Raw genomic sequence first — 20878 nt, forward strand, 5'->3', positions numbered from 1 at the left:
AGCCAATCAACAGTAACGCCGGGAACGCATGCGTATGACTTAAAAATCACTTAAGCCAACCAGCGTGATCGCCGGTGTCGTCTGCGGGTGACCTCACTGACCCGCCAGCCAATGCGGGCCGTGCGGCTTCCTCCCCTCCCTCCCGGCAGCGCCAGAGCGAGAGCACGTGACTCACTTCCCCCGTACTCCTCAGAATAGAGGCCCTAGCTACTTAGTGGCCGCTCGGGAGCGACATAGTTGCAGAAGGCGCCTTGACAGCAGCTGATGACAAGGCCAATTCACCGCGTGGAGCCGTCAGCCGCGGACTTGCCATTGCAGCATAAACACTGCAGCACCAAAAATATTGATGCGCGGCTCCCCACGGCTATACGACCCTGCTTGTAGCATTTAGCTGCCCACCTACAGCATCTTACATTGGAGTCAGAGCAGCCCAAATGCAGCAGCTTTGGTTCGGCTCATTCAAAAAGTTCGCACCCAGTTACAAAATCCAGATGCCAATTCGGGTTTCAAACACGTCCAAAATGTGGACCTCACTCTGATTTAGAGGTGACTGGAAACCAATCAGAAATTTCAGTGCAGGAGAAGCCTTCCAGACCTTTGCTGCCACCCCTTTCCCTGTCTGGTCTATTTCGATTGTTAGCTCTCTGGGGAAGGGACTCTCCACTATTCTGTTTGCAAAGCCCCTAGCACAATGGAGCTCCATTCTGCATTGCGCCCCTAATAAGGTTGCCCTTTGGTTCCCAAGCAGTGAGTTGGCACTAGAGCTATTTTAAATCTTAGCAGTGAAACCCACTGGCTACAGCTATAATACAAAATGAAGCATTCAAGAAAGGAAAACACTAGAACATATAAAATCAAAATCTAGCACTTCTCACAATGAAGTCATGGCGAGCCTTGGCGTAAGTAAAAATACAGAGGAGTTGTCATCTAAAATTTATTTTTGAATCAAACTTTTAGAAAATAAATCAGTTTTTAAAAGGACAGAACAAAATGGTTGTGTTCATTATAGCTGTTCCTGAGAAGGTACAGACAGGTCATTCAGCTCACAATAAATAGAACCATCCTAAGGTACTTGCTACAGTGTCTCCAGCCACAAGGACAGGCAAGGTGGTGGTGCTGCTGTTTACTGGATGTCATTTCCCCTTTTTAGTTTGGTGGTGATCATCTCTGTATTGTGCTCATTTACCTTGAGGACCACAGATTTCAGAACTGTCTCCTCCTATAGCTGAGTAGCTCCACATCTGAGGCAGCCAGTAATGCTGCTCCATGACTAATGGAGCGCATTAACCTTGCCCCAGCATTCAAGCCAACCTCCTCTGCATTGCTCCCTGTCCCTGCTGCTCCAGGGAAGAACAAGGTCTGAAATCCACCTCAAGCCTGCACTGCTACATGCTACAGAATCTGATTGTGCATTTATGCTGCTGTAAATCCATTACTTTAGCAGAGAAACTCCTGATTTATACCAGGATGAGGAAGAACAGAGACAGGCTCTCTGTGTGTTTAATTAGGAATATCAGATAAAAAAGGAGGAGCGAATCCACCTATTAAAACCTTCAATGGTTGTTCTGCAGAGTCTCAGGTGAGGACAGTTATTTATGCCACACTGCATGGAACAATGTACCTGGTATAACTCTTAATGATAGACTTCAGGCCCAACACTGCTGTTCCTTACACCACTATAAATCAGGAGTAACTCTACTAAAGCCAATAGAGTCATACTGGTGTAAAACCAGCAGGAGTGGATCATTAAGTGGCATTGGCCATTCCTTTCCAACACAACATGCTACTTCTCATGACTCATTGGCGCTGGATGACCTTGCTCTCTTAGTAGAATTAGACACTGCAGGATTGGTGGCCTGATGAGATCAGAGGAAGTCAAGGGGCTAATTCTCCACTCAGTCACACTGGGTTTACACACAGGCATATCTCCATTTATTCCAGTGGAATTACTCCTGATTTATACCAGTGTGAGTGGCAGTAGAGGCCAAAGATGTTTCAACTGCACAGACTTGACCTACCAATGCAAAAATATTCTCCCTGACTACTTCTTTCTCCTGGTGGAAGAAACATTGTAAGAGAAACAGACTGATTATCTAATACATTGCATACACTCCCTTTTCAATTGTTCCTTCCAAGAGCAAAAGGCACCTGCACTAGCGGGACAAGGGGGACCTATCAGTGCTAGACAATAAGTTCTGCAGATGTGAGAGCAGCTGAGAAGGAGAAAATCCTGTCCCCCCTGTTCACAACAGCCTGGAGAACAAGTGAGGCAGGGACACTGTACCTTTGAACTCTAGGTCATCAGTTCAAACCCAATCCAGTGATAGTTTCACTTCAAATCCTCCTAGCCCCTCACATCACCACCATGAAAAGGACACGGAGACTGGACTTTTGGAGCCAGATCCTCAGTGGGTTTACACTGGCACAGCTCCACTGACACTAACGGAGCTACACTGATTTACATCTGCTGAGAATCTGGCCCTTAACTCCTGCAGGGCACTATTGAGGCATATTGGTTAGGCAGCACTGGGGAAGCTTGCATTGCTGTTATACCTTCTTAGGGATATAGGCCCTTCAGGCTCCAGGCCTGTTAAATTGGTGCCTTCTAGCAGCTCTACATTCACGAGGGACGTCAAGGTCAGTGGAGGACACTGCTATTATCAGCATGGTCTGTATATACACTAACCATTAATCCTTTGAGGACTGGGGCAAAGTCACTAGTCTGTCCTCTCCACAACTGGTGACGCTCATATCAGCCCCAGACCACCAAGCCCATAAACCAAACCAGCTCTTGAATGGACCACTGCAATACTTGGAAAATACAAAATCACCCTTATCATCCATTTTCATTCCTCAATTTCCAACACGAATCTCCGTGTGCACGTCTCTCTTTTAATAGGAACTACACGTCTCCCTCTCTCTCCCCAAACAGACACAGCTTTATTGTGCAATGGCCGCCAGAGTCTCCTTCATTTTCTTGGTCATGCTGGGGATGAGGTGCACGTGATCGTCCACGCACTTCGTCACGCAGCTCTCCAGCTGTTGTTTCACCTGCTGCTCCTTGCGCCCTGAATCCAGGGAATCTTTGGCTTTGTCATTACAGTGCATCGTGCAGCGAGCCAAACGGTCCTGCAAACGAGAATTCCGGACGGTTAGAGTTCATGCAGTTGCGAGCAAAATGCATTGGGTGGTGGAGTGGCTGGACAAATGAGCTCTTATCTACTTCTTAGATGGCAGGCTGTCATGCCTTTGGACACAGAACAAAATTATTTCTAATGGAGGGGATGGATGGCAGAAGAATGAAGCTTGCTGCGGGCTGGAAGTCGATCGCCATTTGCAATGAGACCTCCAAACTAATTTTGCTTAGGTTATCCAACAGCTATCAGATGCTGTGCAGTGGGCTACATGCAATAAGCTGGGCAGGGTGTGTCAACCTAGCTCATTGATTCAAGGCCAGAAGGGACCATTGTGATCATCTAGTCTGACCTCCTGTACAACACAGGCCAGAGAATGCCCCAAAATAATTCCTAGAGCAGAGCTTTCTGCAAAACATCCAATCCTGACTTAAAATCGTCAGTGATCCATCAAAACCCTTGGTAAGTTGTTCCAGTGGTTAATTACTCTCACTGTTCCACGTGGCTAGCAGTTTACATGGAGACCGAGGACTGAATGATGTGTATTTGACACAGGGCATTTCACCTCTAGGTCATCAGTATTAACCAAGCTCATGTCGGTAGCAGCTTAGAGATGTTGCAATGGCTGCATGATGGTCTATGGGAAATACGCTTGGTGGGTCTTAGCCCAGTTCCTAGTAGGTGTCTCCCCTGCACAAAAAAAGCTGTACCTAGGGTGACTAGAAGTCCTGATTTTACAGGGACAGTCCTGATTTTTGGGTGTTTTTCTTATATAGGCTCCTATTACCCCCACCCCTTGTCCCGATATTTCACATGTGCTGTCTGGTCACCCTAGCTGTACCACTGCTGGGACCTCTATTGAGATTCTCAGGAGAGATGCCCTTGTAGATCACATTGTTCTATGACCCCAAAATGCCATCCTTCTGAAGCAGGACCAAGTCAAATTCAGTAACATGGAAAAGAGAGAAAGGATGGTCTTGTTGTTAAAACATGGGAGACCTGAGTATAAGTCCCTGCTTGGTCACAGACGTCCTGTGTATCTTGGGCGAATGACTGTGTGCCTCAGTTCCCAATCTGTAAACTGAAACCAGCACTGCCCTACCTCCCAGGGTGTTGTGAAGGGAATGTGTGAACAGACTGGGAGGCTCTGAGATACAATGGTAACATGGCCATCAAAATACCTCAGATAGATCAAAGCTTTCCCTCTGCCCACTCCATAGGTGCTCCAAGGACTCCCGCCTGCTCCAGCCTCCCTGCTTTCAGACTAGCACCTTTCACCAGCACTAGAACTGGAGCATTGAAAAAAAAAATCTATCCTAACGAGACACATTCTCTTTGCAGGAGGTTCTCCTTCCTGATGACCTGAGCTTTTAAGCCTCGTGCTGCATAATGAGCCTGGATTTAACACAGAGCAGAACCTTAAGGCTCCAATACCCCCCTCCCTCACAGCCTTCTCTTCTCCAAAATGAGATGCCCCGTTCATGTTACCAACTCTCTGCTTGGGTGCGTCCCCCTTTGTCCAGGTTACTTTTGCAACAGGGTTTGGCACAGTACTGACTTGCCCCACATCCCAAACCCGTGCGCATCCACGGCAAACCTCTGCACACGTCTTGAGACTAAACTGGGATTAGTTTCCACAGGGAGTTGGGGCCCAATAGACTGCCCCTGTCGATGCTATTTCCCTATGGCACGTCAGTGCTAACCCGCACCGGGGTTCATCGTTCACCTTCTCCGCACCTGAAACCTCTCCAGCTCTTTGGTGACGACGGCCTGGGCCTGGGCCAGGGGCGCGTGGCAGCGCTCAATGCAGTGGTGCACCTGCTGCATGGAGGCCGTGTCATTCTCGCAGCAGTCGGCGCTGCATCGAAACATGTTACCCTGCAAAGAGCGGGAGAGAACGCTGGTTGGGATTGGGCTGCGGGCTCCGTGGAGCCAGAGGCTGGGCTTTTCCAAAGCTGTTGCCTGTAGCAACACGCATCCGAACCCCTCACTCCCAATACACATAACCCATCCAGTGGGGGCCTTGGGCAGATAGTGCAGACCTCCCAACCAGACCTGTCTGACTTTGACCCCCAACTCTCCTTGAGCATAGTACTGACCCACCCACCCACCCACCCACCCCAATCCGGTGAGGGGCCCAGATCCCTGCTCACACACTTCAGTGAGCCTGGGGGCACAGCTCACTGACCCCTTCCCCCAGGGTCCCTCTACATACACACAAGAGGGGTGGGGGCCCCAGGCTCACTGGTTTCCTCCCCCAACTACCAGAAGGGCCCAGGCCCCCAGGGCCGGCATTGCAATGGGCCAGAAAGCAGAGTGCTAATGGGGGCTGTTGGGGGGAGAGAAGCAGGTAGATGTGGGCGGCAGTAAATGGGGGAGCTGCTGGGGCGGGCAGCACAGAAGAGGGGGTGCGGGGAGGGGCCAGCGGGGACCCCAGCTCCCCCATCCTCCCCTCCCCGTTACCTGCATCTTCCGGATGTTCTCCCGCTCCAGCCCCTGCACCATGCTGTCGATGGCCTCCTGCATCCTGCTCTGCTGAGCCTCGGCCATGCCGCCCGCCCGGCAGCGCCCACATGGGCCAGAGGACACCGGCCGCCCCCTGCGTTCACTTCCCGGGTCAGCGCAGCCCGGCTGGGGGAACAGCGGCCTCTGGTGCCCGGCTGGGGGCATTGCAAGCCTGGGATCCCCCGGTCTGCCTCCGCTGAGAGACTCGCTCACCCACCGTCTACACATCACCAGCGCGTCTGGGGTCACACTCGTGCTCAGGCACGTGCGACAGACAGATAGATAGAGAGATGGATGGGGTGGATAGGGATGGATAGATAGAGGGGGTGGATGGGGATAGATATATAGATAGATTGATGTGGTGTATGAGGATGGGTAGATAGATCGAGGGGGGTGGACAGACAGACAGACGAGGAGTGTCTGTGGATAGAGAGAAGGAAAAGACAGAGATGGCAGGAAGATTTGATCCCATCCAGTAGAGGGCAGCGGTACACAAGCCAGCCAATTATAGTATGTCAAGTAAGAACAGATGAACGCCTGCAGGCCATTAAGAAGAAAAATACCATTGTCCCTGTAATGGAAAAGCTTTCACACGATGTTTGTACACAAGAGAAACACCAAAAAGAGGATCGGTATCTAGAAATGCCAGGCTGGAAGGGACCTCCAAAAGTCATCAAGTCCAGTCCCCTGTGCTGAGGCAGAACAATGTATACCTAGACCATCCCTGACAGGTATTTTTATCCAGCTTGTTCTTAAAAACGTCCAATAATGGGGATCCCACAACCTCCTTTGGAAGCCTGCTCAAGTGCTTAACTACCCTGATAATTAGAAAGATTTTCCTAATATCTACCCTAAATCTCCTTTGCTGCAGGCAGCATAAGCCCATTACTTCGTGTCCTACCTTCCAGTAGACATGGAGAACAATTGATCATAGTCCTTTTTATAACAGCCCTTAACGTATTTGAAGACTATCAGAGCTCTCCTCAGCCCTATTTAAAGACTAAACATGCCCAATTTTTTAAACTCTTCCCCACAGATCAGGTTTTCTAAACCTTTTATCATTTTTAGCTCTCCTCTGGACTCTCTCAAATCTGTCCATATCTTTCCTAAAGTGTGGTGCCCAGGATTGGACACAATTCTCCAACTGACGCTTGGCGCTTGTAGAGTAAAATTCACTCTTGAGCAGAGGCCAGCACAATGCCTATGCACCCGGTATGTCCCACTTTAGCAAAGTGACTAAAAGTATTGCTAGCATGTGTGGTATTCTTCTGTTCTGAGGATGTAAGTGGTGCGTAGGCCTCAGACTGGCCTGCTACATGACTGTACATTTCACCCATAAACTAGAGTTATAGTAAGAAAGCTTACTGACATTATTCAAATGATGCTTGTAACATCAAGAGAGGCATGTGCCTAAGGGATTTGTTGAATCAGGGCCATAATGACCAAAATATAGAAACACCGCTAGGATACCAAAGATGTAACACTGATGCTTATGGAGAATTGTTTACAAAGCTGCTCTTAGTGGTCCCAGAATAACACTAGAAATTCATCAGTAATAAGATCCCACAATTCTCTAGCTCAGATGTTCAAGTTTCTTAGAAATGAAAACAGTGCTGTCTGGTTGTGAATTAAACAGAAAACTGGATTCCATGCTGTCAAAATATTGCCTGTCCTGGGGGCCCATGGTAAATAAAAAAGCCTGTAGGACCACTTTCTGCTGCAGATCCACCATTGCATTAAATCCTTAACAGGTTTTTGAGGGAAAGGGCATTCATTATTATGCTTCCCAAGTACTTGCCTCTAATAATGTTACCCTATCATTCCAAAATCAGTGATAACTTTGGACAACATAGCTTAGATATAAACATCACCCCAAATTCCCAGAAAACACAATTTGCTTGTTTGGGTCTTTACAGCCAAGATTTTGATCAATAGTTCTTTTAACATTGACATATCCCCACGCCCGGCCCCTGTGAAATCATAAACATGCCGAGATTGATAGGGATATTGTAGTACTTATTTACACAACACATGAAGTTTGCCAGTAAACAAGCATTCATCATTTTTATTCTCCAAAATCATACAAACAACAATACTTGTTAGAGACATGGGCCTGAACGAAGACAAAAGATCTCAAATTCTAACTGAAAGTTGGGGAAGTTCAGATCACCCCCAGACCTCTGTGTGCCCAACTAAACCCCCAAGCTGAAGAAGTTCGGATGTGGATCCTAACTTCGTTGCATTAATGCTTCTCTGCTCATGGACCATGCCAGAAAGCAGTTCCTGAACTTTCCAGTGTTTCATTCTGGTCTCAGGGGAGCCTAAGATGAGGTGACTTTTGAAAATGTAGGGGAATTTATGGATTCATCTGTAGGATCTGAACTCAACTGCTTCTGGATACATGTTCAATCTGAAACTTAGAAAATTCAGAAAAGTTATTTAAGCTGCATGCCCTGAAGAGAGTTTTTCTGGGTGAATGTGTGTGTGAGACAGTATCAGGATATTGCCTAAACCAGGCATACACATGATGAGAACGAATAATGACTCTCATTCTGCTTCTGCTGAATGCAATCCCTATTGTCAAATGCAAAGTGATGTCTACCCACCATAACACAAACCCTCACTTTCTGAGCTGAAATGATGGGCACAGGAAGTATGTTGGGGGCAAGTGAGGAATGTGGCCGGAGTGCAGTGTAATCTAGTTATCTTCAGTTGGTGCAAGGTCCCTTAGGGATCACAGCCAATTGGTGCAAATTACAGCAGCCACTAGGCTGCTCCTAAGATGCCCCAGGGCTATGACTGGGGCAGCATATGAGAGAGTTGTAGCTGATTCCCTGACCGTCAGATTAGGCACAGCAGAGAACCTTGCTCTTTATTTTCAAACAGGTAGATGTCTGGCTGTGAATCACAATTGCTACTAGTGCATTGCACATTACAGTCATTTGCCTATGAGAATGTGCCTTTTTTGATTGAAAATAGTTAAAAATACCTTTCCTATTCAATGCAATACTGATAATATTTTAATTCTTTACCAAGCGAATCATCCAAACTATTGTACAAAAGAAATCAGAGCCGTATTTCATGATTTTTCTTCGTGACTACTCCAGAAATTTCTTAATATACAAATGCTATTTCCTTGTAATAACAAAATGCCCTACAGCTGTCCATTATCTCGCTGAAAGATTCTTTTTGGTTGGGAATTTCAAAGGAACCTAAGGAGACCAAGATGCCCCAATTCCATTGAATTAATCTGACATCAGTTTGTCCATTCCTTTCCCATTTTGTTTCAGTGGAAAAGGTAAATGAAATCCAAGTCCAAGATGTGCTCTATTAAGCCAAATGCAGTAGTGGGCGAAAAAAAAATTCTTGTTTGCTGTGACTTTTGGCTCATTTTAAATGGAATGCTAACACTCTGCCAAAGTGTTAAAAATACAAAATAGCCAGCGTCAAAGCCAGGCTCCTGCTTTTCTGGGTGGGTGGGGAGAATTGTGTGCTAATTTATTAATATAACCTTTTTGGATGATCAGTGTAGTGATTTCCTATCTTGAAACAGCACATTGTACATGAAAAGGACATTGAGTAGCTTTAACAGTAAACATAGGTTGCCATCTGTAGAAGCCACCATCTTCCTTTCTTAACTCTTCCATTCCCATGGTAAATGCAACTTACACATTTTAGACAAAATTATGCTTTCACATACATCAACTGGGCCAGGCATCAAAGAAGCTTTGCAGATTTACACCAACTGGAGATCTGGTATGTCTACTTCAGTGGTGTTGCACAGGCATCATTTACGTCAGGGCAAAGTGAATGTAAAATTCTTCCAAATCAAAATAGTAGCATTTTGCACCTTCTTTACACCAGTGTAAATGGCTTGCACAAGGGCAGAGCACTGGTAAACTGGGCTGAGGATCCTTACATTCTAAACCACGGTGTGGTCTGGGCAAGATATTTTAAGCGCTGTGTCTCATCTGTATAATCGACATAATACAAGACTGTTGGTGTAATTAGTGTTTGTGTAGTGTTTTCTAGCTATAAAATGTTAGTCTCATGCTGCAGAACTTGAAGCCAGAACTTTACTCACCTCAAATCTAGAGATATATTTTTATCCAAAGTTTTAGATTGTCCTGTTACCAAAATCTGGGCTGATGTTCATGTCCATGTCTAGTGACTATTATTACACCCCAGCTAATACAGGCAGAAGCCCTAAGGTCCCTAATAATGTCAATTGAAGTGAGTGACAGGAGAACGCTATGTTTTTATGTATCTGCTATAGCCAGAAAGACTTTTTATTTATCTTTCATCCATGAGTTTCAAAGCACTTAAGACCCCTATGAGATAAATATTATTTCCACTGTATAGCTAGGGAAACTAAAGTATAGAATCATAGAATATCAGGGTTGGAAGGGACCTCAGGAGGTCATCTAGTCCAACTCCCTGCTCAAAGCAGGACCAATTCCCAACTAAATCATCCCAGCCAGGGCTTTGTCAAGCCTGACCTTAAAAACCTCTAAGGAAGGAGATTCCACCACCTCCCTAGGGAACCCATTCCAGTGCTTCACCACCCTCCTAGTGAAAAAGTGTTTCCTAATATCCAGCCTAGACCTCCCCCACTGCAACTTGAGACCATTGCTCCTTGTTCTGTCATCTGGTACCACTGAGAACAGTCTAGATCCATCCTCTTTGGAACCCCCTTTCAGGTAGTTGAAAGCAGCTATCAAATCCCCCCTCATTCGTCTCTTCTGCAGACTAAACAATTTCCCCGGTTACGCACAAAATCTGGAATTGAACCTAGAGCTACAGGTTCCCCATCCTATGCCTTCATCACAAAACCATCCTCCATACAGCACTTGCAAATCTTACATTCTGCAGTGTGATTTTACCAGTTCATGAGTCTGTCACTGTATCAGGGGCTGCTCCAGGCACAGGGGCGGCTCTACCTTTTTGGCCGCCCCAAGCAGTCATGCGCGGGAGGTGCCCCGGAGCCGCGGGAGCAGCGGACCTCCCGCGGGCATGACTGGGGAGGGTCTGCTGGTTGCGCGGCTCGGCTGGACCTCCCGCAGCTGCGGACGGTTCGCAGGTCCGGCGGCTCTGCTTGAGCTGCCGCAGGCATGCCTGCGGGAGGTCCAGCCAAGCCGCGGGACCAGCGAACCATCCGCAGTCATGCCTGCGGGAGGTCCACTGGAGCCGCGGGACGAGCGCCCCCTCCGCAGGCATGACTGCGGCAGGTCCGCCGGCCCAGCCTGCTGCCCCCCCGGGAAAGGGCCGCCCCACGCGCGTGCTTGCCGCGCTGGGGTCTGGAGCCGGCTCTGTCCAGGCACCAGCACGCCAAGCGTGTGCTTGGGGCAGCAAGCCATGGGGGGGGGCGCTTTGCTGGGCGCCGTGAGGGCGGCAGGCAGGTTGCCTTCGGCGGCATGCCTGCGGAGGGTCCGCTGGTCTCGCGGCTTCTGCTGACCTCCTGCAGGCATGCCGCCAAATCTGCGGGACCGGGGACCTCCCTCAGGCAAGCCGCCGAAGGCAGCCTGCCTGCCGTGCTTGGGGCGGCAAAATACCTAGAGCCGCCCCTGCACTGTATTGCACCCACCTGCTATGTGAAACAAGGAGATATATGCCAAGTGTGATGTACGACATCCTTTGGCACTTTAGTGTGCTCAAACCAGGGAGGGGTAATGAAGTGCAAAAACAGTATAATTTCTATTCTGCGCCAAATGAAGGCTTGACATGACTAATGTAATCTCCTGCCACGATTCTGCTGTACTGTCTGCCCTTGAAAGAGTGAATCAAAATCACATTGCTTGGAAAAAGCTAGACAGGAACCCCACTGACTATGGCACTTATTTGATGACTTATATAAACTCATTACCAATAAATATAAAGGCACGATCCTCTGTCCAAAAATAGCACCATCAATATGAGAAATGAACACACAGAGTGCTCAAAGACTATAACAACACTGGCTCTTGTTCAATAATGCTACAGTGTAAGAAACATGAATGCAAATATATAGGAATTTGGCCAAAAAGCATAATTTACAAAACAATACGATATGCAGTGTACATATGCATCCTTTAAAAAAAACAACCCAGAGAAACATTCTAGCCTGTCAGAAAATACTGTTTTGTTCAAACCAAAACTTTCTGTGGAAAGTGTCATTTTGGTAAAATGTCCATTAATAAAGCAAATCATTTTAATAATGTAGAAGCGCTCCATTTAGGCAATTTTAGTACAGAATGTTAATTTAGAAATGACTTTTCAGTTTGAAATTTAATTTTATATGATAAAAACATTAAAAATTAAATAAAAAGTCTACATTGAAACTAACTGTTTTGATTTTAATCAAAACAAGATGTTTTAACTTACCTAAAATGTTAAGTTTCCAAAATTCACCACTTTCCCCTGAACAAAAATATATTTGGAAATGGTGGAATGTCCCACAAAACAAGAAATTCCAGTTCCTGCTCAACTCTAAAACTCTAAATCAACTGAGATATGAAACCAAGGGCTTCTTTATTTAGTTGGGCTTGGTCCTGCTTTGAGCAGGGGGTTGGACTAGATGACCTCCCGACAGGGTTGGTGCAAGGATATTTGCGCCCTAGGTGAAACTTCCAGCTTGCGCCCCCCCCCCCATTGGTTCATTGAGGGGCAAATCCTAACAAGCCTTTATAGACCCCAGGGGCCAGCCATGCCCAGGGGCTGCTCCCCAGACCAGGTTCCCCCTTCCACACCTCCTGAACTCCCCTGGAGGGTGCACAGCCCCCCCATGAGCCCTCCCCACCCCACCTTGGTGGCCCCCCACCCTGAGTCCACTCACTGGGTTTGCTGGGTTTGGGCTGCTGCAGCAGCTCAGCAGGAAGAAGCCGCCTTCCGGAGGCACCGGAGAGCCAGAGCATCCCGCTTGTGGCAGCAGCGAGCCCCAGCCATGGAGAAGCTCACGTGGTGCAGGGGGGGCAGCAGCCCTGCAAAGGTGGCAGCGCAGCTAGTGGGGAGCAGCCGCACCCCTTGCCCCATGCACTTCCCCCCCCCCCCCGGAGGCTCCTGCAGGCTGCAGCGGATGCATACAAGCGCCGGCTCCCCATGAACCCCCAAGCTCCCTCCTCGGCGTGCTCAGGCTCTGCAGCTCCCAGGAGTGTGAGCCACCGCCGCTGCCCCTCCTGGAGCAGTCTCAGGGCTCCGTGCCCCAGCGGCTCACATGCCCGGGAGCCGCAGAGCCCAAGCATGGCGAGGGGGGAGCTGGGGAGCACACGGGAGCTGGGGGGGTGCATGCATCTGCTGCAGCCTGCAGGAGCCCCCTGACGGGGGGGAGCCAGGCCGCAGCCTGGGCAGGAGGGGCAGGGAGCGCAGCTGTTCCCCACTAGCCATGCTCCCGCCTTTGCAGGGCTGCTGCCCCCCTGTACCGCACTGGCTCCTGCATGGCTGGGGCTCGCCGCCCCCACAAGCCGACTCTCTGGCTCTCCGGTGCCTCCGGAAGGTGGCTTCTCCCTGCCGAGCCAGGGCACCGCTTTTTTAGGGTTACCATATTTCAACAATCAAAAAAAAAAGAGCATGGGGGAGAGCTCCACCTGAGCTCAGCCCCCACCCAGCAGCAGCTCACCCTCCCGGGAGCCGCAGAGCCTGAGCACGACAAGTGGGGAGCCGGGGGGCACATAGGGAGCCAGCGCCTGTATGCATCTGCTGCAGCCTGCAGGAGCCTCCGGGGGGCAGTTGTGTGCACCAGGCAGGAGGGGCAAGGGGTGCGGCTGCTCCCCACTAGCTGCGCTGCCACCTTTGCAGGGCTGCTGCCCCCCTGCACCGTGCCAGCTCCTCCATGGCTGGGGCTCGCTGCCGCCACAAGCGGGATGCTCTGGCTCTCCGATGCCTCCGGAAGGAGGCTCCTCCCTGCTGAGCTGCTGCAGCAGCCCAAACCCAGCAAACCCAGTGAGTGGACTCAGGGCGGGAGCTGCCGGGGTGGGGTGGGGTGGGCTGTGCACCCTCCAGGGGAGTTCAGGGGGTGGGGAGGGGGGAACCTGGTCTGGGGAGCAGTCCCTGGGCAAAGCTGGCCCCTGGGGTCTATAAAGGCTTGTTGGGATTTGCCCCTCAATGAACTGACGTGTGTGTGGGGGGGAACTGGAAGTTTTGCCTAGGGTGCAAAATATCCTTGCACCGGCCCTGGCTGTGACCCAGGCCAGTGAAATGGTTACAGTTCTTTCAGACATAAGCTGCTGGTGGCTTTCCAATCCAGTCCACTTGGTCGGTGCTTATTGGTGAAGTCAGTCCACAGATTGGGATGGCTCCACAGCCACTCTGGGCTGCTACATCAATGTGTATTTAAGATTCTTAAAGGCTGTGGATTATTGATGTGACAGACCGTAACAGTCTGCTGTAGCAACAGGCGTTAGCGTAATTAATAGTCGATATATTCCAGGGACTATTCTCTGCATTCATACTAAAAATCCTTAGGCCCAGAGGGAGGAATTCACTCATAAGCAAAGGGCTTAAATCTCTCTTGAGGTGTTGTGCTGGCTCTCTGGTCAGGGGCAAATTTCACACCATGTTCATTCATCCAGAGCAGTAGCAGCTGAATAAATATTGTTTTCCTCTCTTTAAAAATGCAGAATCAAAGGGAATAGCCTGCAGTGTGTCATCTATGTGTGAATCTTTGCTAGCCTTCAGCCTTGATTAGGAGAGAAATAGTAAATCAGGTGACAAGGGGAAATACTTTATGATTCACAGGGTTTCTGAAAATCATTCTGACTGACAGCAGCGTGTGACTTACCTTTACCTGGAATTGTCTGACAAGTGACTTGCTCAAAGTCTCAAGGGTGCTTTAGCCAATTTAAAGCCATCACCTCCCTGCCTCTAAGGCCTTGTGCATGTGGGGAAAGCTCTTTCAATATAATCTAAGGTGTGAATGTAAAGTGATACAAGTCTGACATAAGAACAGATTTTTCCGGTTTAGCTTGTGCGGTTTGGGAAAAGGGTTTTAAGCTAAACCCAAAAAAGTTCCTACACTGGAACAGCGTACGCCTGTCTAAACGGTAGGTCTTGTCTACATGGGAAAGGTTTTTAAGTCTAAAGTTTAAACCTCTAGCGACTAGGGGTCGGCAACCTTTCAGAAGTGCTGTGCCAAGTCTTCATTTATTCACTCTAATTTAAGGTTTCGCGTGCCAGTAATACATTTTAATGTTTTTAGAAGGTCTCTTTCTATAAGTCTATAATATATAACTAACCTATTGTTGTATGTAAAGTAAATAAGGTTTTTAAAATGTTTAAGAAGCGTCATTTAAAATTAAATTAAAATGCAGAGCCCCCACATGGCCAGGACTGGGGCAGTGTGAGTGCCACTGAAAATCAGCTCACTTGCCATAGGTTGCCTACCCCTGCTCTAGCCACCCAAAATGTTTAGTGGAGGAAGTGCAGTCGAATGGCAGGGGAATGGGTCTGAAAAGCAAGACTCCTAGATCTAGCCACAGCTCTGCTGTATGAATGTGGGGCAGGTTGCTTGGCCTCTCCTTGGTTCATTGCATTACCTGTAACTTGGGTGTGATAACACTGACCTAACTCTCAGGCGTGTTTTGCGCCTTGCTTTCATGTCTAACTACTTTGAGACATTAAAGTGAAGCATTTCAAGGGCAAACCCTTCTTCGTAAATATTTGCCACGCTGCTTGTCAGTTCTTTCCTCAACAGGAGCCTAGTTTTGGGGGATCACAGATGCTTCAAAACAACGTTGTCTTGGTTTCCTAGTCACAGAGCGTATTGCATCTACATTCTCCTTCAGTATCCCTGTAGGCCAGGCTATAGAGCTTGTGTTTCTGACCTCAGAAGTGAGGTTCTGTCACGGGAAACAGGAGGAGAAACAATGCTTGGAAGTCTTTAGTCAAACCAAAGGTGGCCCTGTAGCAAACATTCAGGTGCCCAGACTTGTTTCACTACATCAGCTCCTCGCTCATATTTTACCTTTGTGGCTTCAGGGGTATTTATTTTTTGTTCCAAGTTTACCAACATCTTGTAAGAAATATGTTTATTTGCACATCTTTGGAACGACAGATAGAGATGGCACCCGTTTGAGGCACAGCCAGTCAGCGTTACTATCCCTGTTTTATGGGGGAGTGACATGGCAAAGGGAGGTTAAGTGATTTGCGAGGGACACACACTGAGTTAGTAGCAGAGCCAGGGACAGAACCCAGCAGCCTGATGAAAAATAAAATGTTGTGTGAAAATCTTTGGGGTTTTTTTTTAAGCAAACATCCGCCCACCCCCAAATTGTGGTTAATAAACCAAAATTAAACAAAATTTCAATTTGAAACAAATTCTCTTTTTAAAAATTCATTGGAAGAAATCCAGTGTCATCACCATCAAACTGGTTTAGTTTCAACTAAATTGCATTTTTCGACTACGCTAGTCGTGTCCCCTGCAGTGACCTCTCTCCTCTTGTTACTAGATTAGTTTGCCATCGGATATAGAACAGCGATGGCCCTACATCTGTAATATGGTCTTCCTGTTCACAGCTTTTGTCCGGAAAGATGCCCTGCCCTCGGTTACCTTCTCCAAATACACCTGGCACATTACCAACATCCTGCAGGTCAAGCAAATATTTGACACTCCTGAGGTAAGGCCTGTTTGTTCTCCTGGTTCTTCTCTAAAGACCAAGTGTGGAGCCCAGTTGGTTAGGTCAGCAGGCTGGAGAGGAGACAGGGCAGAGTTAGACACTGCTCCCGCAAACACACGTATTGAGTTCAGTATTTCCTTCGGTATCTTCTTTCTACTCACCTGGGTAAAGTCAGATCTATGCAACCAAGTTTTATCCACATGGCTTTGTCATGTGGCAGCCTGAAACCCCCCTATGTAGACTCAGCTTATACCACCAAGTGTCTTTTTGCTGGTATAGCTTGTGTCGTTCAGGGAGGGGAGGTGGCTTAAGTATACCTGCAAAGAACCGCATCTCCACTAGGGGGCGCTGCTGGTTTAGTTATACTGGCAAAGCCTTTGTAGTGCAGACAAGCCCCTAGAGTTTGCAGAAGTGAGGCCCTCGATTGCTTCACAACAGAGTGATTCTGAGCTGGAAAGTCTGCAATCAGCGGAAAGCATTGTTTGGCAGAGTTCCTTCGGTGGGAACGTTTGAGCAGGGATCAGGTGAGCATAGTCCAGCCTCAGCTAGAGGGATGAACTGATCACCCCAGCTGGGGTCAGGCAGGAATATCTGCTACAGCTTAGGCCTGGTCTACACTAAGAACGGGGGTCGAACTAGGGTACGCAAATTCAGCTACGTGAATAGCGTAGCTGAATTCGAAGTACCCTAGTTCGAAGTACTCACCCGTCCAGACGCCACAGAACCGAACTCCGCGGCTCCAAGGTCGACTCCGCCACCGCCGTTTGCAGTGGTGGAGTACCGGAGTCGAACGGAGCGCTTCTGGAGTTCGAACTATCGCGTCTATATTAGACGCGATAGTTCGAACTCCGAAAAGTCGAACTCTCCGCGTCGAACTGGCAGGTAAGTGTAGACTAGCCCTTAGAAGCAAGGGCTTTGGTGGTGGTGTTTGTGGGAGGGTTCTTTCTTCTGGAGCTCTGGGCAGGGACTGTAAGCTCAGATGGGCTTCCCCACCCCCACTGTCTGCTTTCTGGGGCTGTAGAGGTGGTGGGCAGGCGCGTGTGAAGCTGTACGTCCCCGCTCTGCCCTGTTTGTGAGCGTCTGCAGGCTAAGGGACAGTGCCAAATACAGCTTGGTGGTGGTTGACGGCCACTAAAGCTCTATGCTGATCATCTGTGCCTGGCTTCTGTTGCAAGATGCCCTTGGAAATCACACGCAGCTTCATCCAGAACCGGGATGGGACCTATGAGCTGTTTAAGTGCCCGAAGGTTGAAGTGGAGAGCATCGCGGAGACGTACGAGTGCCTGGACAAGCAGCCGATTCTCTGGCCCTTGGAACTCAAAACCTTCCTCAAAGTTGGTAAGTTTATAACAGAGGGAAGAAGAGTGAAATCAACCCAAGCAGCTGTTACCTCCTGACCGGTTCCTACCACTCTTGTTTGAGAAAAGAGCGAACTGTCATCCAGTGGTCTGAGCATAGGCGGGAACAGACGGGACACCTAGGTTCATTTATGTGTGAGAAGTCCTTAGTTCTGGCCATACTGGGTCAGACCAATTGTCCATCTAGCCCAGTGGCTGGGGTCAGATGCTTCAGGGAGGGAGGGCGCATGATACTCTTAGCCAATAGTTTAGGGCTGTCTTTGTAAGGAGGAGCTTCTATTTAAACGGGTTTGATGATTAAAGATGTTTGTACCTCTAAGGCCCTGGCCAACACCGGCAGTCAAGCTTCTCGTGAAGAGACGTTATATGGTCACAGCTATGGGCCCTGAAGAAACAAACACGCCGTTGTGGCAAACAGTGTTTGAGCCAGGTCATGGGAGCGGGGAGATGGGGATAGCTAACAATGCCTGTACCCGCAGGAACAACGCGGTGGAGAAACACGAGGCCAGACCGCTGGGCCATGATTTGTTTGAGACTCCGGCCCCTGGCCAGGAGAACCCAAATGAATCAAAGGTCTGTGTGGAGACGAGGCACAGGTATGTTGTATGTAAGAACGTTCAAAGGGGTGGTTTGGCAGGGACCGATGCTCAGTTGGCTAGGGCCTTTTGGATCAAGCCTGCACAGAGACATATTTCAGTTGTTGTTTGTTCTTTGTAAAAGCTGCCTGCGGAAGGGATCTCTTGATACATGGTGTAAAAGGTTTATGAAAAAGTACAAAGATGCCTTACACGCATTTCTTACTGTCAATTTTTCAGCAGCTGAGCGATGGTTCTTCAGAGGACTTGGAGGTTTTGGACACCGACAGCTCCGAAGGACCGAGCGGTTTGGGCCCAATCTGTTTTTGGCCAGTCACAAAATCAGATGCTCCACAGAATGCCGAAACAGCAGGGGACGCTTATTCTATAGGCCTATACTATCTAAAGTTGAGGGAGAAATTTGGTATTAAGCTGGTGCGAGTTCATAACCGTAAAACAGTGATGCATGCAATTGTGTGAGCGGCGGTGCACGGAATCATCAAGCACTGCCTGAGAGAGAAACAAAATGAGGATTGTCCTGGGTGTGCCATAAATGCCCCCGGTCAGAAGCATCATGCCTGCATGTACTGGTCTTTAGATGGTGTGAATTGTAAAATTAAAGAAATTAGCGGTAGTTTGTGTATGGAGAGTGTGGTAAATATCATTATCACGCTGGAATACATGCTGCAGTGCCTCTGTTTAACCCAGGAACATTTAGCTGTAGGGGCAGAATTGGTAGACAAAGTGACAGAGGCTGAGGACCCAAATAGCATTTTAGATGAAATCATCAAACTGACAGATAAATGTTTAATGCAAAATGTTAAACATCTCAAATTACAAAATCTTGCTCAGAAAAAACACTAACAGTTTGAGCGTGTTTTGGGAACAAAACAGGCCATATGTAAACTCCCTTCAGTTACCAGTTTTCATATTCTTACCCAGTTGTTGTTTTGGTACTTTAAAAAAAACACTATTTTTAAAAGAACAGACTAGTATCTTAAGCCTTTTTAGTTCACTAAACTTCTACAAAATATCCCTAAGAGGGGCCTTGTTTTGTTACAGCTCAGGCAATACTGCTTTTTCATAATAAATTAAAAAACAAAACAAAACAATGCTTCAAATAGGCCTCACTGCATACAGAATATCCTTTAAAAAGGTCGTGTTATGTTACATCTCAGTCAATTCTGTATTTTCGTGTTAAATGTTAAAAACCTTTATATAATGAAACACTGCATGTTTAGCAAGTGTTAAAAGTATGGGGGGGAAGTCAAGGGGTGAGGGTATTCTTCAGATAGGCTATCTCTAAGCTTCATGCAGTCACAAAGCGGTGGTTTTTGTCTTTTACAATCAGTAAATGGAATAAAATACTTGGTATAACTTTCATAAAGTATCTTTCAATGCAATCTCGCCATTTTTTAAAACTTTAACAACGTTTTAAAAGTTAGGAAAGAAGTCTGTGTAAAAAAACAAGCAAACTGGAGGAGTGACCCCTAGAGCAGTGGTTTCCAAACTTTAAGAACCCGTGAACCCCTTTCGCGAAAATATCAAATCTCGCTAACCCCCTCCTAAGTATTTCCAGTGATTTTCTCCCTTACCTGAGCATAAATTATAGAAGCAGTGATCTTGGAAATAATTTGTTTTTTTTATAACACGCTTATTACACACTATTTATTATTACATTATTATTTATCATTACATTATTTATTTTATTACATTATGAAAATGGCAACACTTTTCCAAGATTTCACTTTTGTAGCTCCTATCACTTCGATTAAGCCTCCTACATGTTTCATCAAGGAGTACCAGATGTGAAACAGCATGAAGGTATTTAAGAAGCCAACTCAATTAAAGAGTTCCTCCCACAAGCATTCGGGTCTTGAGCAGTCCAGGCAAACAAAAAGAGCTTAAACTTATTCTGCCAGGAAGTCATGGTCCCGGGACTCGGGCTGCTGGCCCCTGTGCCCAGAGACCCTAGGGATGGCTCTGTCCGCCATTACAGAATTTTTTTTCCTGAGAACCCTCTGATAGATTTTGCGAACCCCCAAGGGTTCACAAACCCCAGTTTGGGAACCTCTGCCCTAGAGCCTTGCTAAGGCAGACTACAGTGCATGAAGAACTGGCTAGCCTAATTAGTCTTATCTGTGTTTAAAATGTAAAGAAAGCTCCAGCTCCAGCCTGTGTTGTATTATTTTAATAAAAATCTATGGACCCAAAACACACACAGGAGCTTGTACCTGAGTCTCAGTGCATGAGTTGCAAACATTTAAAAACAAAGACATTCTAATAATGCAACAAAAAATTCATACTTAAATCTAAAAGCCCTAGGGAAATAAAAGCTTACTATAACTTTCACATGGATTTGTTAAAACATGGGGAGGAAAATAAACTTCTCTCTAATCCACTGGATTACAAAATAAGGGGGATATAAACTAGCTATTACGGTTCTGTGGTTTTCACTCTGGTGTGTTTTCTGCATGATCTCTTTTTTTAATTGAACACACGTAAAAATGTTAAATAAAGGGCTCTGTCTTCATATAGGCGTGTCTTTTAAAGTGTTTATTCCTTTACAAAACTTAATATAACTTTCACTTGTATTTGTTAAAAAGCAGGCAAAGAAGCGCCCTTCTTATCTCTGATCCACTGACTTACAGAGGCTGTTTTTGCTGACAGCTGCTTTGCTGCAAAAGCCTGCTGTCCTTACTAAAAAAAATGACCAGTGC

General features: G+C 47.4%; 2 protein-coding genes across 4 annotated transcripts; one reads left to right on the plus strand and one right to left on the minus strand.

Moving 5' to 3' along the window:
- Window positions 1-919: 919 nt before the first annotated feature.
- Window positions 920-5785, minus strand: FAM136A (family with sequence similarity 136 member A). Its single transcript, XM_045006516.1, has 3 exons — window positions 5598-5785; window positions 4872-5012; window positions 920-3129 (listed from the first exon to the last, which is right to left on the minus strand). The coding sequence occupies exons 1-3, from the start codon at window positions 5682-5684 to the stop codon at window positions 2941-2943; spliced, it is 417 nt and encodes a 138-aa protein (XP_044862451.1). The 5' UTR covers window positions 5685-5785; the 3' UTR covers window positions 920-2940.
- Window positions 5786-13365: 7580 nt separating this feature from the next.
- LOC123364400 (uncharacterized protein C2orf42 homolog) lies at window positions 13366-20673 on the plus strand. Of its 3 annotated transcripts, none has more exons than XM_045006513.1 (5): window positions 13366-13553; window positions 16125-16225; window positions 17401-17563; window positions 18063-18179; window positions 18399-20673. In XM_045006513.1, the coding sequence occupies exons 1-5, from the start codon at window positions 13475-13477 to the stop codon at window positions 18587-18589; spliced, it is 651 nt and encodes a 216-aa protein (XP_044862448.1). In that variant the 5' UTR covers window positions 13366-13474; the 3' UTR covers window positions 18590-20673. The 3 variants fall into 3 exon arrangements, with proteins under 3 accessions (XP_044862448.1, XP_044862449.1, XP_044862450.1); XM_045006514.1 differs by having other exon boundaries at window positions 18402-20673; XM_045006515.1 differs by lacking the exon at window positions 18063-18179.
- The last annotated feature ends 205 nt before the right edge of the window (window positions 20674-20878 follow it).

This window comes from Mauremys mutica, chromosome 2, assembly GCF_020497125.1.
Source record: "Mauremys mutica isolate MM-2020 ecotype Southern chromosome 2, ASM2049712v1, whole genome shotgun sequence".
NCBI classification, from domain to species: Eukaryota; Metazoa; Chordata; order Testudines; family Geoemydidae; genus Mauremys; species Mauremys mutica.

Excerpts from the sequence above, each read along its gene's own strand:
- FAM136A (XM_045006516.1), bottom strand. The coding sequence starts at position 5,684 with ATGGCCGAGGCTCAGCAGAGCAGGATGCAGGAGGCCATCGACAGCATG. Across the intron at positions 5,013-5,597 it reads AGAACATCCGGAAGATGCAG|GGTAACATGTTTCGATGCAG; the intron begins GTAACGGGGAGG and ends CGCTCTTTGCAG. Across the intron at positions 3,130-4,871 it reads AAGAGCTGGAGAGGTTTCAG|GACCGTTTGGCTCGCTGCAC; the intron begins GTGCGGAGAAGG and ends TCTCGTTTGCAG.
- LOC123364400 (XM_045006513.1), top strand. The coding sequence starts at position 13,475 with ATGCTCTGGCTCTCCGATGCCTCCGGAAGGAGGCTCCTCCCTGCTGAG. Across the intron at positions 16,226-17,400 it reads AAATATTTGACACTCCTGAG|ATGCCCTTGGAAATCACACG; the intron begins GTAAGGCCTGTT and ends TTCTGTTGCAAG. Across the intron at positions 17,564-18,062 it reads CAAAACCTTCCTCAAAGTTG|GAACAACGCGGTGGAGAAAC; the intron begins GTAAGTTTATAA and ends CTGTACCCGCAG.